The sequence below is a fragment of the Neovison vison genome, chromosome 5 (assembly GCF_020171115.1).
Source record: "Neovison vison isolate M4711 chromosome 5, ASM_NN_V1, whole genome shotgun sequence".
NCBI classification, from domain to species: Eukaryota; Metazoa; Chordata; class Mammalia; order Carnivora; family Mustelidae; genus Neogale; species Neogale vison.
Genome location: NC_058095.1, coordinates 789,570 through 804,279, shown reverse-complemented (window position 1 = coordinate 804,279; position 14,710 = coordinate 789,570). Strand labels below are relative to the sequence as shown.

The following is a 14,710-nucleotide window of genomic DNA, read 5'->3' as shown; positions in this document are numbered from 1 at the left end:
CCAAACACCCCAGAAGCCAAGCTGGGGACAGCTGCGGGTGTGCTCATCTCTCCGTGAGCCCCACAAACTGGGGAGGACGCCTTGAGGCTGGAGGTGCTTCGTTTCTGTCAAAGCCCCCTGCCGCGGGTGACCTTAGTTCTCCTGCTGCCAAGGAGAGTCCGTGAATGTGGTCCTCTTTCCAGGAGAGGCGAGTCCCGCCGCTGCCGGGTCCTGCCGCCAGAGGGCGCGCGGCCCTCCTCGGAGCCCCGGCCGGCCCTGGGCTGGGGCTCGGCAGCAAGGCTGCCGGCTGAGGGCAGGTCAGGTGGATTTGCCCTCCCCTGCGTCCACGGAGGGTTGAGGACCCCACTTAGCCATTGTCTGCCAGTCCAGGGACTGCTTGTCGCCCCAGAGGCAGGCTGACGGAAAGGAGAGTGAGCTGTAGCGGGTGCGGGGCCGGGCAGAGAGATGTGGAGGCAGCTGCCCCGCAGGGCCCTTCCTTAGCTTGGACACCCCCCGCCCTGCAGCTCCCTGGAAGCAGATGAAAGCGGAGTCCCCAGTAAACCAGCTGTGCCTGGCAGGAGATCCTAGAGGCCCTGGCAGGGTGGCTGGCTGAGATGGGTAGAGATGGCCAGGACAGGGCTGGGGCCTGTGGGCAGGAGTGCATCACGTGCAAGGAGGCATCTGGCCTGACCACCCAGCGTGAGTACACAAACCAGGTGGGATGGGCTCAGCCCGGACAGCGTGGCCCCCGGGGGCCGATCTGAGCTCAGCGTGCCCCCACGAGTGTGAGGCGGGAGGCGAGGAGGCCAGCTTTTCAGCCGGCTGTTGGAGGCCGCGGGAGATCCCACAGACAAATGCACTAGCTGCGGAGGCCGTTAGCCATGACGCTGGCACCAGAGCCAATCTGGGCAGGGGTCCTGCATCTCGAGACCCGACCTGGGGGATGCATAATGTCCTGGAGAAAGGACAGGAAAGACGACCACTCCTCTGAGGGGTCCAGCTGTGGGCGAGATGACATGGCCACCTTGCCGTTAGGGCTCCCTGCCCGAGCTCACTGCCCGGGACCAGCTCTCCTCTGACGATGCTGATGAGGACCAGGTGAGGGGTGTCAGCCCATCCCTGGGACCCCACGGCCAGAAGGTCACAGGACCACAGCCAGCTTTGGGGCCTGGCCACTGCACTCAAGGCCCCGAAACCTGGCAAGTGACAGCCCCTTGGCCAAGGTGGTTAAGGCGACAGAGATGGGATCATGAATGTCATCCTGGTCTCTTGAGAGGCCCAGCCTAGAGGCCCAGGTGGGAAAAGACCCTGTCAGGCAGAGGATGTGGGGAGAGATAAGGGCAGGCAGAGGGCCCTGTGGTCAAGGTGGTCTTTCTTTGAACATGCTGAGCACAGCCCAGACCCTCTGCCATCTACTGTGTCCAGCAGAGAATGTGCGGTTGCCCTGATGCCCTCTGCCCCTCCCCCAGGAGCCCCCTTTGAAGAGATCGCCTGACTCCCCCCACACCTGCCCCAGACCAGAGCGTCACTCCGGTGACCCGCATCCCACAGGCCCCGTGTCACTTGGACTGTAGCAGTGTGCCTGCTTTCAACAGCTTTGCCTCACCAGGTGCAATCACTTCTGTGAGGTGTCACTCCCAAAGGGGTCTTCCTTCCGGGCCCTTCTACCGGATGGGGGTCAAGGTGGTCTTGAGCGGGTGGGGCATCCGCTGGACCTTGCTCTCTTGGCCCATGCTGGCAGTTGCCCAGCAGCTGTGGGGTAGTGGAGTCTTTAGGAGGACCAGAAAGTTCCATCCCACCATGATGGGGTGGGGGTCTTATAGGGTGGTGAGTCCTGCAGGGAGTGGGAGCTGTCTCAAGCACCAGGGGCAGCTGGTGGAGGCCCCAGGCCATGGGTAGATGGTTTTGAGGGTGGTGAGAACACTGTCCCAGAGCTGAGGGTTTTCATAAGAAAGAGCACCCCAGGAGAGACAGGATGTGGTCTCCGGCCCATCTTTGAGAGACAGGAAGCCCTGCCTCCAGTGGCGTCGACCTGTTGGGCTTGCAGGGTGGACCCGGCCTTGAGTAGTCGAGGTCTAGGCTGGCTCTGTGCGGCCAGTGCCCCGGGTAGCCCTGCAGGGTCACAGAGCAGGCAGGCCTTCTCCCTTCACCTCTGGGAGCTGTCCCCAGACCGTGCGGCAGGCCTCAGGCTTGTAGGTGGTGGCCAGCAGGCCTGGGGCATATGGTGTGGGGAAGGGCTACCTCCTGGCTTTGGCTGGGCTATGGCCTGCAAGGTTCCTCAAAGACCCGTGGGCCCCAGGTGGCCCCACCTTACCCAGACGGCCTGGGGGCCCCAGTGTCCAGCCGGTTGATCTCTTGTCCGTAGCAGACATTCCCTTTCCCCCGGGGCGCCAGGTTTGGGCACAAGATGGCTCCTAGGAGCCCACAAAGGGGACTCTTTTCCCCACCCCCAGGTTTTCTGGTATCTTCTTCTGTGATCTCCAGGGAAGACTTATCTTTGACTCGGGAGGCCCTGAGACTGAGCTGTGTGCACAGAGAGGACAAGCGGCTGTCCCCAGGGCCCGTCCCTTTCCCTTTTGTCAAATGGGGAGATGCCACCCCTCCCATAAGTCTTTCGGGGAAGCAGAGCCCTGTCCCCTCCCCAGCTCCGGGGCTGCTCTGGTCTGAATGGTGGGGGCTGTGGTTTGTTCCAGATGTTTGTCCAGCTGGGGCCGTAGGACCGTCCCTGGATGTTTGGGGTCCTTCCTTCTGGGCCATGCATCCAGTCGCCTCGCTGGCCTCTCCATGGCAGGGCTGGCTTTGTTAAAGGGGGTAACAGGGCTCTGTGGCTGACAGAGGGGCAGCTGCAGGGCCCGCGGTGGGGGCGGGGGTCTCAGGAGTTGTGGGAGCCCCGGGCTGAGGGGTGTCCCCCGAGCAGACAGACTGCTGGCTGATGGCCAGTCCGTCCGCTGGGAGACCAGGAAGGCTTGGGGAGGTCCCGGATGAGGCCCACCCGGCAGCAGGGAGCAGAGAGTCTGGAAAGCGTCCTCAGCCATCTGGAAGGGAAAAGGGGAAGAAAGGGGAGGAGGGAAAGAAAGTGGTTGAAAAAAAAAGATAAGTGGCAGATGGGGAGGGATGGCTAAGGGCTCCAGAGGCCTGAGGGGGGTGCGGCAGGCAGGGTGGGGGCCTGGGCCTGCCAGGACCCCGCTGCTCCGGCGGCCAGGCATGCAGGGACCCGGCCCACGTGGGGGCTGAGCTCTCACTGCGGCAGGGCTGGGGCCGGGCTTCCAGGTGGCTGTGGGCACTTGTGTGCCAGTGGTGATGTCGGTGGAGGGAATACACTGTATTTACCCGCCTTCGCCCCTGAGTGTGAAAGACACAGACACCCGGATGCGGGTGCTACTTTTGCTGTTGCCTCTGTGGGTGTTGGGGGGCTGCGGGGGACTCAGAGGATGGGGCTGCAGGCCTCACCAGCACTGGGGGCAGGGGCGAGGCTGGTGGAGGCCCTGCAGGCCCACAGCTCCTTCCTGCCTCCCCCAGTGGCGCCCCCACCCCCCACCAGAGCCTCAGCCTGGGTGGGGGTGGAGCTCGGCTCCGTGCCTGCAGGGCCAGCGGGGACGGGGCGGACCACTCTGCTGCTGCTCGGAGCCCTTGAGCTCTTGGCCGGTGCTGAGGGCCACCCCAGTGTCCTGCCAAGGTCCTTCTCCTCTGCAGGACGTCTGCTTAGGCTCTCACACCCGAGAGCCATAACCCTCGCCCCCTTCTCTTCTCAGCTTGAGCCAGCCCAGCCTTGGCTTAACGTTGGCTGGTCCACTGCAGTGTCCAGACCAGACCGTGGTCATGGTCCTCAGCCTCCATCTGCTCCAGGCCCTGCCGCCCCTGTCCCCAGCCAGAGAGACCCTGTTACCCTCGCGGTCAGGTCACACACTCCCTTCCCTGCCAGACTGAACATGTGGCCTGACTCCCCTCGCCCACGACACCTGGCCCACCGTCCGTGGTTTCTGCATCCCTGCCTCTCACCTCAACCAGGTTCCCCGACACACCAGGAGCTCCCGTCCAGCCCCTCTGCCCTCTCTCTTGCCTGGACATTGTCCCCACGTGTCCCCACAGCAACCCTTTCGGCACCGCGGGCCCCTCTTCTCCCCGCACCACGAGGCTCCTCCCGCACCCTGGCTTTCTGGCCCCTGGGGCAGTTCCTTCCGCAGCTCCCTCCTGTCTCCCCGGGAATGCTGGCTCCTCGGCGCCGGGAGCCGGTGTTTGTTTGCCCCTGTGCCCTGTGTACAGTGGCTGCTCAGTCAGGACTGTTGGATGGACATAAAAGTCCCTCACACATGTGGAGGGACAGCAAACTGCTCCTGGTTCCACGCGTCGCCCCCACACTGGTCTCAGCCACGCGGACATCCGTCAGGCACGGCCCCGCCTGCTCGTCCTGCTGGGCGCCCACTGCCCCTTCCCCGGGGGGTTCCTGGCCCTGCGGGGCCCAGGCGAACCCCCAGCAAGTCTGCTGTGCGGCGGGGCTGCCAATCCCCGTGGCGGGGGTCAACCGTAACCCCACGGTACACCTCAGGGAAGCCTGAGGACCTTTGCGACCCGGGAGCAGGGCGGCCCCTCAGCCCCCTGGACCCCACCTCGCCTCCTGTAACAGAAATGATCACCCCGCTTTCCGATGCCTCGGGGGTGGGGGGGCAGCCTCTGGAGGGAGGCCGGCCGGCTGCTGGGCCCCAGGCAGGGGTGCGGGCACCTCCCGCTGTTCAGGCCTCCGTCCCGGCCCGGGCCGACGGGCCCAATGCGCATCCTCACCACAGCGGCACCGAGCCCCGTCTCCTTCCCTGTGCGCCGTCCGGCGGCCGTGGCTTGGCCTGGATCCCTCAGAGTCCGGGCATACGTGATCTGGGGTCCACTTAGGGGCGTGTGGTCTCTCCTAGAGCGAAGAAGTTCTTGCTGTCTGTGTGGGGGGGATGGTATATGGGGTGAACGTTGCCCTGTCCCCACCGAAAGTCACGCCCACACAGAACCCGAGAAGGGAACCTTAGGTGGAGATGAGGGTCTCTGTGGACATCGTCAAGTTAGGAGGAGGCCGTCTTAGACGGTGCCAAAGCCCGGAGGACGGCATCCTTGCAAGAAGGGAGAAATGTGGACGCAGGTGGCACCACAGAGAAGTCCCCGTGAGGACAGGGGCCACAGGCCAAGGCGTGCGGATCACAGGCAGCTGCCCAGCCGCGGGAGAAGCCGGGAGGCGAGCCTCCCTCAGATCCCCCAGGACGATCTTTTGAATTTCTGGCCTCCAGAACTGTGAGAAAACAAATTTCCATTATTTGAAGCCACCATGTCTGTAGTAACGTGTTACCGCGGCTGCAGGGAAGCACGTGGGTCTCCTCCGGGCTGGTCTCGGGAGGGTGTGGGTGAGGCCGGGCTGAGAGGGGCCCGAGTCTCCAGAGCGCCGCCCTGCTGGCCAGAGCGAGGTGTGCGGCCTGTGGAGCAGACACGGCTGGCCAAAGCTGGGTGCTCATCCGGCCGGTGAACACACATTTCATCTCCAGGACGACGCACCGTGAGGACCCGGCCCAGTGATAACGGTGCCATCCCCCTTTTATTCTTTTTGGATGAGAGTCTTAAAAAGTAGAATTTCCCAGAATCCTCGTGTTTGCAGGAAGACAAGGCACACGTCCTGTGTTCACTCGGCTGGGCCGGGGCTGGGCCGTAGAAGGAATGATATTTAAACTCTGTGCTCTCTCTAGAAAACGGCATCACAAAGTCCTGGTCGTCTGGAGGGGAGGCCAAAGAGCAGGCAGCGAAATTATGTAGCAAGAAGCAGAATGGTGGGTGGCGTCCATTATTTTTAAAAAATATCATTTTCTGGACAGTTTGGATGCTTTTAGAAATTTGTGATTTCTTTTCCCGTCCCGAATTTGCAGTTCTGTTCCTGATTTCCACCTGTGATCTTGTGTTTGTTTCTGGAGGGGACCCTCTCGGTCTGCACCGGCTCAGACTTGACAAGGCTGGACTTGCTGCCTTTCCCGGGGAGCACCCGCACTGCCCCGTGTTTTCCGCATCCACGCAGGACCATCTGGAGGCCGCCTCGCCAGTCGCACCCGGGTGCAGGGGACAGGGTGAGGACCCGGGTGTGGTGCAGCCTCGGGGCCACGTGGCCCCCAGGTGGGCCCTGGTAGGGGCCCCTGTGGACCGTCCAGGGGACTCACAACCCTCTCTGCCCCTCCTCAACGTGAAGGGGCCCGCTCTCCCGTCACGCACCCGTCCCTTCCCGGCTGTCCCACTGGTGGCCTCTCGAGTATCGTCTATGCCATCCCACGCCTCCAGTGAAAGTAACTTGTGCACTCCTACTTTGGGGTGCGTGTTTGTAATTCACGGAGACTGCGTTGGGCCTGTAGACCTCACTCTGTTTCTGTTTTAGCTCAGAAGCTGATGACGGTAAATGATCATTAAAAAAAAAGGTTCTCCTGTGGTTTCTGCTTGATGAGTGTGGATTCCGTATGGATGAATGGCTCCAGATTCGAAGGGTCGTGCTAAAACCTCAGGTTGAAATGGTCGATTTATTGACTCTTCCCAGTGCCTCTGTCATTCCTGGGTTTACATATTTTTCCCATTTATTTTTAGGTTCATAGGTACCTACATTCGTTCTATATTTCTGTTCTATTGTTTTTACCAATATTTCTATGTTGTTGGGAAGTGGGATTGATAATTCCAGATTTCTTTTGGTTCATACTTGCTTTTTATGTGTCCTACCCTTTTACTTCCAACCTATTAGTGTCCTTTTTTTTAAAGTGTTATCTCTTGGGGCGCCCGGTGGCTCAGTGGGTTAGGCCGCTGCCTTCAGCTTGGGTCATGATCTCAGGGTCCTGGGATCAAGCCCCGCATCGGGCTCTCTGTTCAGCATGGAGCCTGCTTCCTCCCTTCTCTCTGCCTGCCTCTCTGCCTACTTGTGATCTCTGTCACATAAATAAATAAAAATCTTTGAAAACAATAAAGTGTTATCTCTCACCAATCATATATTGTTGGATCTTTTTTTTTTTAAAGATTTTATTTATTTATTTGAGAGAGATCACAAGTAGGCAGAGAGGCAGGCAGAGAGAGAGGAAGGGAAGCAGGCTCCCCATTGAGCAGAGAGCCCCATGTGGGGCTTGATCCCAGGACCCTGTGACCATGACCTGAGCCGAAGACAGAGACTTAACCCACTAAGCCACCCAGGTGCACCTGGATCTTTTCTTTTAAACCCAGTTTGGCCCTGTCTTTTAATTGGTGAGTTTGGCCCATTCACATTTATTGTGAAGGTGTTTATTGTATAATTACTTCGGTTTCTTATTTATTTTTATTTATTTATTTTTTTTAAAAGATTTTATTTATTTATTTAACAGAGAGACACAGAGAGAAAGAGCACACAAGCAAGGGGAGCAGCAGGCAGGGAAAGAGGATCCCCGCTGAGCAGGAGTCCTTTGTGGGGCTCAATCCCAGGACCCTGAGATCATGACCTGAGCCGAAGGCAGGTACTCAGCCGACTGAGCCACCCAGCCGCCCTGTATAATCACATCAGTTGTAAGTCCTGTCATCGGGGCTAATTGTGCTTGCTGTTAAGTTAGTTTATTTTGTCACCTCATTTAATATTTTCTATTCACTGCACATTCTTTGCATCTATTTTTTTTCTCTTTTCCTGTTTCTGCTAGGCAGCTCTTTCTGCTGGTTTATGTAGTATGTTCTGTTTGGGTTCTCACTGCGGCTGCGCTGGACCCCCTTCCTGTTCACTTTCACGGAATGATTTCTTAAGCTTATTTTTGCCTCTTCCTTCTGACGAGATAGATGTCTCAACATGTTCTCGCAGCCTTTCATCTCCGTCTCATGGTGCTGGTATTAATCTACAGTTTCAGTTCTAGATTGTCAGTAGATTGCCCATAGATTGTAGATTGTAGGTTCATTTTCTTTAGTCATTGTTTTTTTGGAGGAAAGTACGCTTGCTTGTAATTTCCGTCTTTTTTCTCCTGTGTTTGGGTCTCCTTTATTTGAACACGGCCTCCAAGAGTGATTCCAAAGTCGATTTTTGATGGAGTGTCTTAAGACTTTGTGTGCCTGAGAAGATCTTTATCACATCCTTACACTGAAATGATAACATTTCAAGTACAAGTTATTTTCTTTCAATAGTTAAAGGTATTGTGCCATTGTCTTCCCGAATTCAGACTTGTCTCTGAGAAATCTGGTGTCACTTGAGATTTGGGATTTCTCCCTTGCCCCTGAAATGTGTGGGTGCAGGCTTGCCTTCTCCCTCTCCCTTTGCTGGGGGGCTGTCTGGGGCCCCTTTACTGAGAGTCTCCCTTTCTTGGGCTTCCTTGGGTAAGTTTCTCCTCTACTGCCTAGATCTTTGAGAGCTTCTTTCCTTTTCTTCTTCTGGGAGAGTTCCTCCATCGGATCTGCCCTCCCTCTCTTGCTGTTCATTCCATCTGCTATTTCTTGGGCCAACAATTATGGTTTTATTCCCGACCTTTCCAAGCAGATGTTTCGATGACTGTCCTCTATGAGTGTCTGTTACTCTGTCCTTGACTCCGGTGTTGGTTAGCCCTGTCCCCAGAGGTGGATGTAGCCCAGTTGGCCGGCTGTCTCCTAATGACACACGTAGCAGGCCATGAGTCTTGAGGCGGTCAGGTCTGGTCCAGGATCGTGGGGCAGGCCAACCTGGAGAGGAGAGGGGTGAGCCCCGGGGGTAGGCTGAGACCCCCCACTCCATGCCAACCCCTCCCTGTCGGCTGTCCTCCCTGGCTCACTCCTGTGTTGGGAACTTAGCTTTCATGGGAGGGTCAGTGGCCATCCTTTGGCTTGGGAGGCCAGTGTGGGAAGGAGTCAATGCCCTGTGGTGCATGTTTCCACTGTTCCCCACTGCACTCAACCACCCTGTTTCTCCAAGTCTCAAAGCTTCCTGCCCCCATCTGTGGCCTGGGGATGGAGGCTGTTCCTTCAAGTTTTGCTTCTCACAGTCAGGGTCTTGCTTCCACCTTCTGTGTGTGTGGTTGACAGAGCATTTGCTTGGTGGAAGCCTATTCTGAGGGTTTACCTGTGGTGTTCAGTTCATATGGTGCCCTCCCAGGTAGGGCAGAAATTGTCCCCATGTTACAGATGAGGAAATTGAAGCCTGAGAACCTAAAGTACGGAGGAAGGCAGTGGGGAACCAGGACTTGGACAATGTTCAGGCTCTTCGTCGCGAGAGGAACGAACCAGGCGTATTTAGGTATCTGTCTGCCTGTCTGTCTGCCTAGCATGCCCAGCACAGTGATGGCAGGATTACATTGCTATCCATTGCCTGCTTGTGATACAAAAATTCACAACTCAGGAATGATCACATGTCCACAGGAGAAAATTGCCATACCCAGTACGGTGCACCCCCATGGCAAGCGTTACGGTGGCCTCGGGTGTGGAAAGCAATGTGTGACCCACATTTCTAAAGCACAGACAGGCACACATGGTTGTTTAAATCTGCGACTCCAGAATAGAAGGACAGACGGGGGTTTGACCCTGGTTCTCGCTGGGTAGTGGGATGTGCGTTCGCCAGGGCAGGGAGTCACCTCAGGCTCGGGAAGACGACTAGGAGCGTGACCTCAGTGGTTCTTGAGGAGGGCACCAGGGACCTGCCACTAGGACCCAAGTGGCAGTTAGGAAGACCAACAGAGACACCAAGTCCTGGTGTCCCCGCCTCCAGGGACCCCCCAGAGGGAGCCAGGTAGCCCTGCAGACCCAGAGGCGCCATCGGGGGCTCGCTTCGGGTTCCCACTCGACCGCTCATCAGCACGGCCTTGGACAAGTCCTGCCTCGCTGGGCCTCAGCTTTCCCTCTGTAAATAAGGGGTTTGGGGTTTACTCTTTCTTCAGGAGGGGGGCTCTGTGGTTTCCAGGTCTGGCCGGACTTGCTTCCCACCGCCCGCCCTGGCCATCAGCTCCCAGGAGCCTCCACCCTTTCCCCACTCCCCACCCTTGTGAAGCAACTTCCTGTAGATGAAAGACAGCAAGTCTAGCCTCCCTCCAGAGGCCCTTGTCACCGAGGCAGGCTTGACCTGACCCCACCCCAGTGACCAGAGGCTGTGCCCCCATGGACGTACCCCCTCCTCAGGGTCCTCCTCCGTCCTCCATGCTTACAATTGTCCCATTGTCTGTCTGCCCTTCTCTCCACACTCCAGACTATGCCTGCGTGGGGGGGTGGGCAGGGGGGTAGTGCTGGGTTCCCCTTCCACGTCCCCCACCTCTCCTGACCCTTATCTCGATGCGGGGCTCCATCCCGGGACCCTGGGGGTCATGACCTGAGCCGAAGGCAGAGGCTTAACCCGCTGAGCCACCCAGGCACCCTTGATTATGTCAGTTTTGTTTTTGTGGTTTTGGTGGGAGATTCCAGGGTGCAGAACAGGGGTGGGGGTGGGCAGCTTGGTCTGCTGTCTTGCAGCCCAGAGTCTAGGAGGACACCCCACAGCTCTCACCCACAATGGGGGTGCCTTTTCCTCTCCCTGGACAGCAAGCAGGTTCCCCAAGTTCCCATCGCCCCCCTTCCCGCAGGAGCACGCCCAGGGTGGGGCTCTCATTCTAGACCCCAGGCCCACGGCTGCCAGCGGCCCCTCCCACCCCCTCCCCATTCGGTGGGGGAGGCAGGTGAGGACAGGTGAAGGGGCTGAGGGTTGGCTGAGACCTGGGGGAGCACTCTGGCTGATTTGCCCCTCCTGCAGCCCCCCTGCGGCCTGGAGCATGGAAAGTGCCCCCTTGCTCCTCCCCTTCCTCGGTGGTCTCCCACGTAATCACACTGGCTACAGAAGTCCTAGAAGATGTCTGGGGCGGGGCTCAGTCAAGCCATCCCCCTCCTTGGCTCGAAGCTGGGTGAGGAACAGATGGATGCTGGAGTCAGAAGGGGGGAAGAGAAGCTTTATTTCTGGCAAGCCTGCGTTGGGGTTGGGACTGGACTTCCCCTGCCTCTTGGCCCTCTGCTGAGCTCCTCCCGCCTCCGCCGTGTGGGGGAAGGGCAGCCAGCAGCAGGACACAGGCTTCCTCCCTGGTGGGCCCAGCGTGCCAGAACCAGCCGGGTAGGGCAGTATGGCAGGCAGGAGGTAGGCAAGGAAGGCTTCCTAGAGGAGGCCCCGGGACGCCAGGAGCCTGATGGCTGCAGGGAGCTGCTGGTGTGACCTTGGTGGGTCAGGTGGTCTTCTGTGAGCGGCGCCTGGGCAGGGGGAGGCTTGGAGAGGGTCCTGCTGGGCTCACTGGTACTCATTGGGGGTGCACATCCTGTTTGGGCCTCCACAGGACATGTCCTCGTACACCACACATGCTGAGTTCTTGTCCTCCGCGCAGCACAGTCTCTTGACCTGGAAGGGAAAGCCTGTCCTCTTTGTACAGGGCCAGCTCGCTCCGGGACACCCTCTTTCTTCAGTGCAAGCCCGCTTAGGAAGCTTTTAGACTCCACCCTTGAAATGCTGCTGGGCTTTGGGGCCTGCGTGAAGTCAGTTCACAAGGGGCATTGAGTAGCCCTGAGGTCTCCCGAGCTGCCCCAGGCTGGGGGCGGGGGTGGGGGTGGGATGGGCGGGCAGTGGCAGGGAGGTGGAGGAGGAAAGGGACCTTGCCCCGGGGACCTGGGGGGGGCTGTCTCAGGGGGATGTGGAGCTGGGCAGCGGCAGGTGAGTGACCAGGGCCGAGCTGACCACTGCCTGGCACCTGTTCTGTGTCCCCCAGCGCATGTTCACACCGGCCCCCAACCTCACACCTCCAGACTCACGTGCACACGTGCTCACACTCACACGGCCACATACATGCCGCCCCCCATGCTCTCTGAACGTCTGCCTGGACCCTCCTCCCTCCCCTCAGTGGCTGTCACCCTCTGGGGGGCCGTGCCCATCCCTGCTAACCGCACCAGCTCCTGGGTTTCCCTCCTACCTCGGACCCTGCCACCTGAACCCTCAGAACTCCCAGGGACCCTGAAAAGGGGGTGGACATGTCCTGGGGTTTCTCTGGGGCTTAACCTTCTCCTTCCCGCCCTGCTTTCTTAGAGGAGCTGGCTGACAGGGACACAGGTGATATCTGGGGGTTCACACTGACCTGTGTCTTCCTTAGCACACACGCTGCCCCTATTGCCAGCCCGAGGAAGAAGCAGCTCGCAGCCAGGACCACAGGGAAGGCCGAGGTCAGCTGAGACTTCTGGCATGTGTGTGCTTCCTGGGACACTTCATCTGTGAAGAGGAGTGGAGAGGTATGTGGCAGGTGGTGGATTCCACTCCACAAGAGCCTTCGGGGTTCATGGAGTGGGGGGATGGGCAATCCAGGGTGCTTCCTGGAGGCAGCAGGCTCCAGCTGGAATGAACATCTCAAGCAAGTGTAGAGGACGCTTCCGGGCAGACAAGGGCAGGTGGAGCCTGGCCTACTGTGCAGGGAGGCGGAGTGGGTCCCAGGCACGTTCCTTACCTGTCACCAGCACCAGGGTGCCAGGGCCCCAGACCACGTCGTCCATGACGGCCTGGCAGACATAAGCCCCAGCGTCGGCCGGCTGCAGGCGGCTCAGCGTGATGGTCAGGTTATGCTGCAGCCCGGAGAAGGCGACGCGACCTTGGAAGCACTCGTCTATCGTGGGCTGCTTCTTGTCTTCATAGTAAATCACGCTGGTGGACTTTGGCCACCTTTGCTTCAGGTAGACCCCGGCCAGGGGCCCGCTCGTGGAGCAGGTGATGTTGATGGAGCCCCCCTCGGAGGCAATCGTGTAGGGGGGGAGCTGCCGCACCTCTGCAGGAAGGACCCTCTGCTGTCACCACAGCCTGGCCCGAGGACAGGAGGAAGGGACCTCCTCTCTGCAGGGCACGTCGGAGGGACAGAGGGGCCCTGGGACAGCCCGCTGTGGCCGTGTCACCCCAGTGAGACCTCTCACTGGACGCTCTCACTGCACACACACCTCAGTGGCCGGACACGAACACTGATGGGGCCACACAGGGAGCCAGCTGCCTGTGACCTCTCTGCACACTGGGGCCGCAGGGAAGCTCGGGCTGCGGCCCCTTCCTTCCAGAGCAGCGACCACTTCTCCCTGCCCCTACACCTTCTCCTTCTCTTAACAGACTGTGCCCGAGATAGCCGAACAGGCTGTGCTGTCTCCTTCTCTCTTTCCATTGCTGGCTGCCTCAGTGTCCCCATCGTTTCCAGACACCGAGAGCTGGTGGCTCTTGCGGTGGGCACATCTGGCTCGTCTGAGGGACGCCCGGAAATGTCTCTGTCTGGGGCCCAGCTCGACCAGCTTCCTGGTGCAAACACGAACCTTCTTTATTTTTATTTTATTTTACTTTACTTTACTTTATTTATCAGAGAGAGAGAGATAGTGAGTGCACAAGAAGGGGAGCAGCAGACGAAGAGGGAGAAGCAGACTCCCCGCTGAGCAGGGATCCCAACATGGAACTTGATCCCAGGACCCTGGAATCGTGACCTGAGCCAAAGGCAGACGCTTCATGGACTGAGCCACCAGGTGTCCCAGTGAACCTTCCTTAATGTAATCCAAGCATCAGCTTCTCAGCAAACTAAACTGGAACTTCCTTTTTCCTTTCTTTCTTTTTCTGCTGTCGCCCCATCCCACCCCACTATTTCCAGCTTACTGCAGAACTTTGCACATGTATCTGTTTTAAAAAGCAAACTAACAGGGACACCTGGGGGGCTCAGTGGGTTGAGCCTCTGCCTTTGGCTCAGGTCATGATCTCAGGGTCCTGGGATGGAGCCCCGCATCAGGCTCTGTGCTCAGCGGGGAGCCTGCTTCCCCTTCTCTCTCTGCCTGCCTCTCTGCCTACTTGTGAGCTCTGTCAAATAAATAAATAAAATCTTTTTAAAAAAATAGACAAAAAAAAAAAGCAAACTAGCGGACAACATTCTCTCATAACCAGGGTAACCTTGCTAATTATGTAAAAGAGAATCGCCAGACATTTAAGTAAAGAAAAAGATTCTCCACCTAGACGTCACTAGGGGTGGGGAGGGCTTCATGGGGAGGTCACGCTCAGGATCCCCAGACAGCCCTCTTCCCAGGAAGGAGCATCCCCAGGTGGGGGCACAGTGGGGGACGCAGTGAGGCAGGGCAGGGCTTACCTTGGGTGGCCAGAGCCCCGAGCAGGGTACAGGCATAAGAGAGGCGCAGGGGGAGCAGAGGGAGCTCAGGGGCCATGCTGGCCGCCACCCTGACCCCCGCAGACCAGCGCCGAGGGAGAAGCAGGGCCCCGCTCACGGCTGGCTGAGACTCTTCCTGTCTGCAGCGCCCGCCTGCGAGCCACCAGCTCGGAGGCACCGCCCCGAACCCCCAGGTAACGGCGCGTGGGAGGCGGTGGCTGGTGGTCCAGGCACTCCCGGAGGGCTTCCTGGAGCGGTGCCACCGGCAAGGGGAGGTGCAGAGGGCCAGGCTGGGAGGGGCGGTCCTCACTCCCTCTCACCCCTCGGCACTGTCCTGCTGAAAGCCCAACGGGTGACCAGTTGTCCTGGTCCCCCACCCCCCGCTGTGTCTCCACAGGCCGGAGGTGGGGGGCAGGACCAGGAGAAAGCCGGGGGAGTCCCTCGGGGGGGTGGGGTCAGGGGCCGGATGCCCTGGGTCCTCTGGGTCACCTTCTGTCCAGCCTGATTTATGCCTAGAAATCTGGCCTACCATTCAGTGATTCCCGCGTTGTGGGGGCGGGTCCGGAGGGCCGAGGAGCAGGGGGCGGAGCCCGGATGGAGGGGCGGGGCCTGGAGGCAGGGGCGGGGCCTGGAGGGAGGCCCCAGAACTCAATCTT

General features: G+C 59.1%; 1 protein-coding gene across 1 annotated transcript; it reads right to left on the bottom strand.

The window, feature by feature from the left end:
* Nucleotides 1-10,852: 10,852 nt before the first annotated feature.
* Nucleotides 10,853-14,177, bottom strand: CD7 (CD7 molecule). Its single transcript, XM_044250322.1, has 4 exons — nt 14,037-14,177; nt 12,387-12,701; nt 12,024-12,154; nt 10,853-11,296 (listed from the first exon to the last, which is right to left on the bottom strand). Exons 1-4 carry the CDS (start codon nt 14,110-14,112, stop codon nt 11,189-11,191), a joined length of 630 nt encoding a protein of 209 aa, XP_044106257.1. The 5' UTR covers nt 14,113-14,177; the 3' UTR covers nt 10,853-11,188.
* Nucleotides 14,178-14,710: the final 533 nt, after the last annotated feature.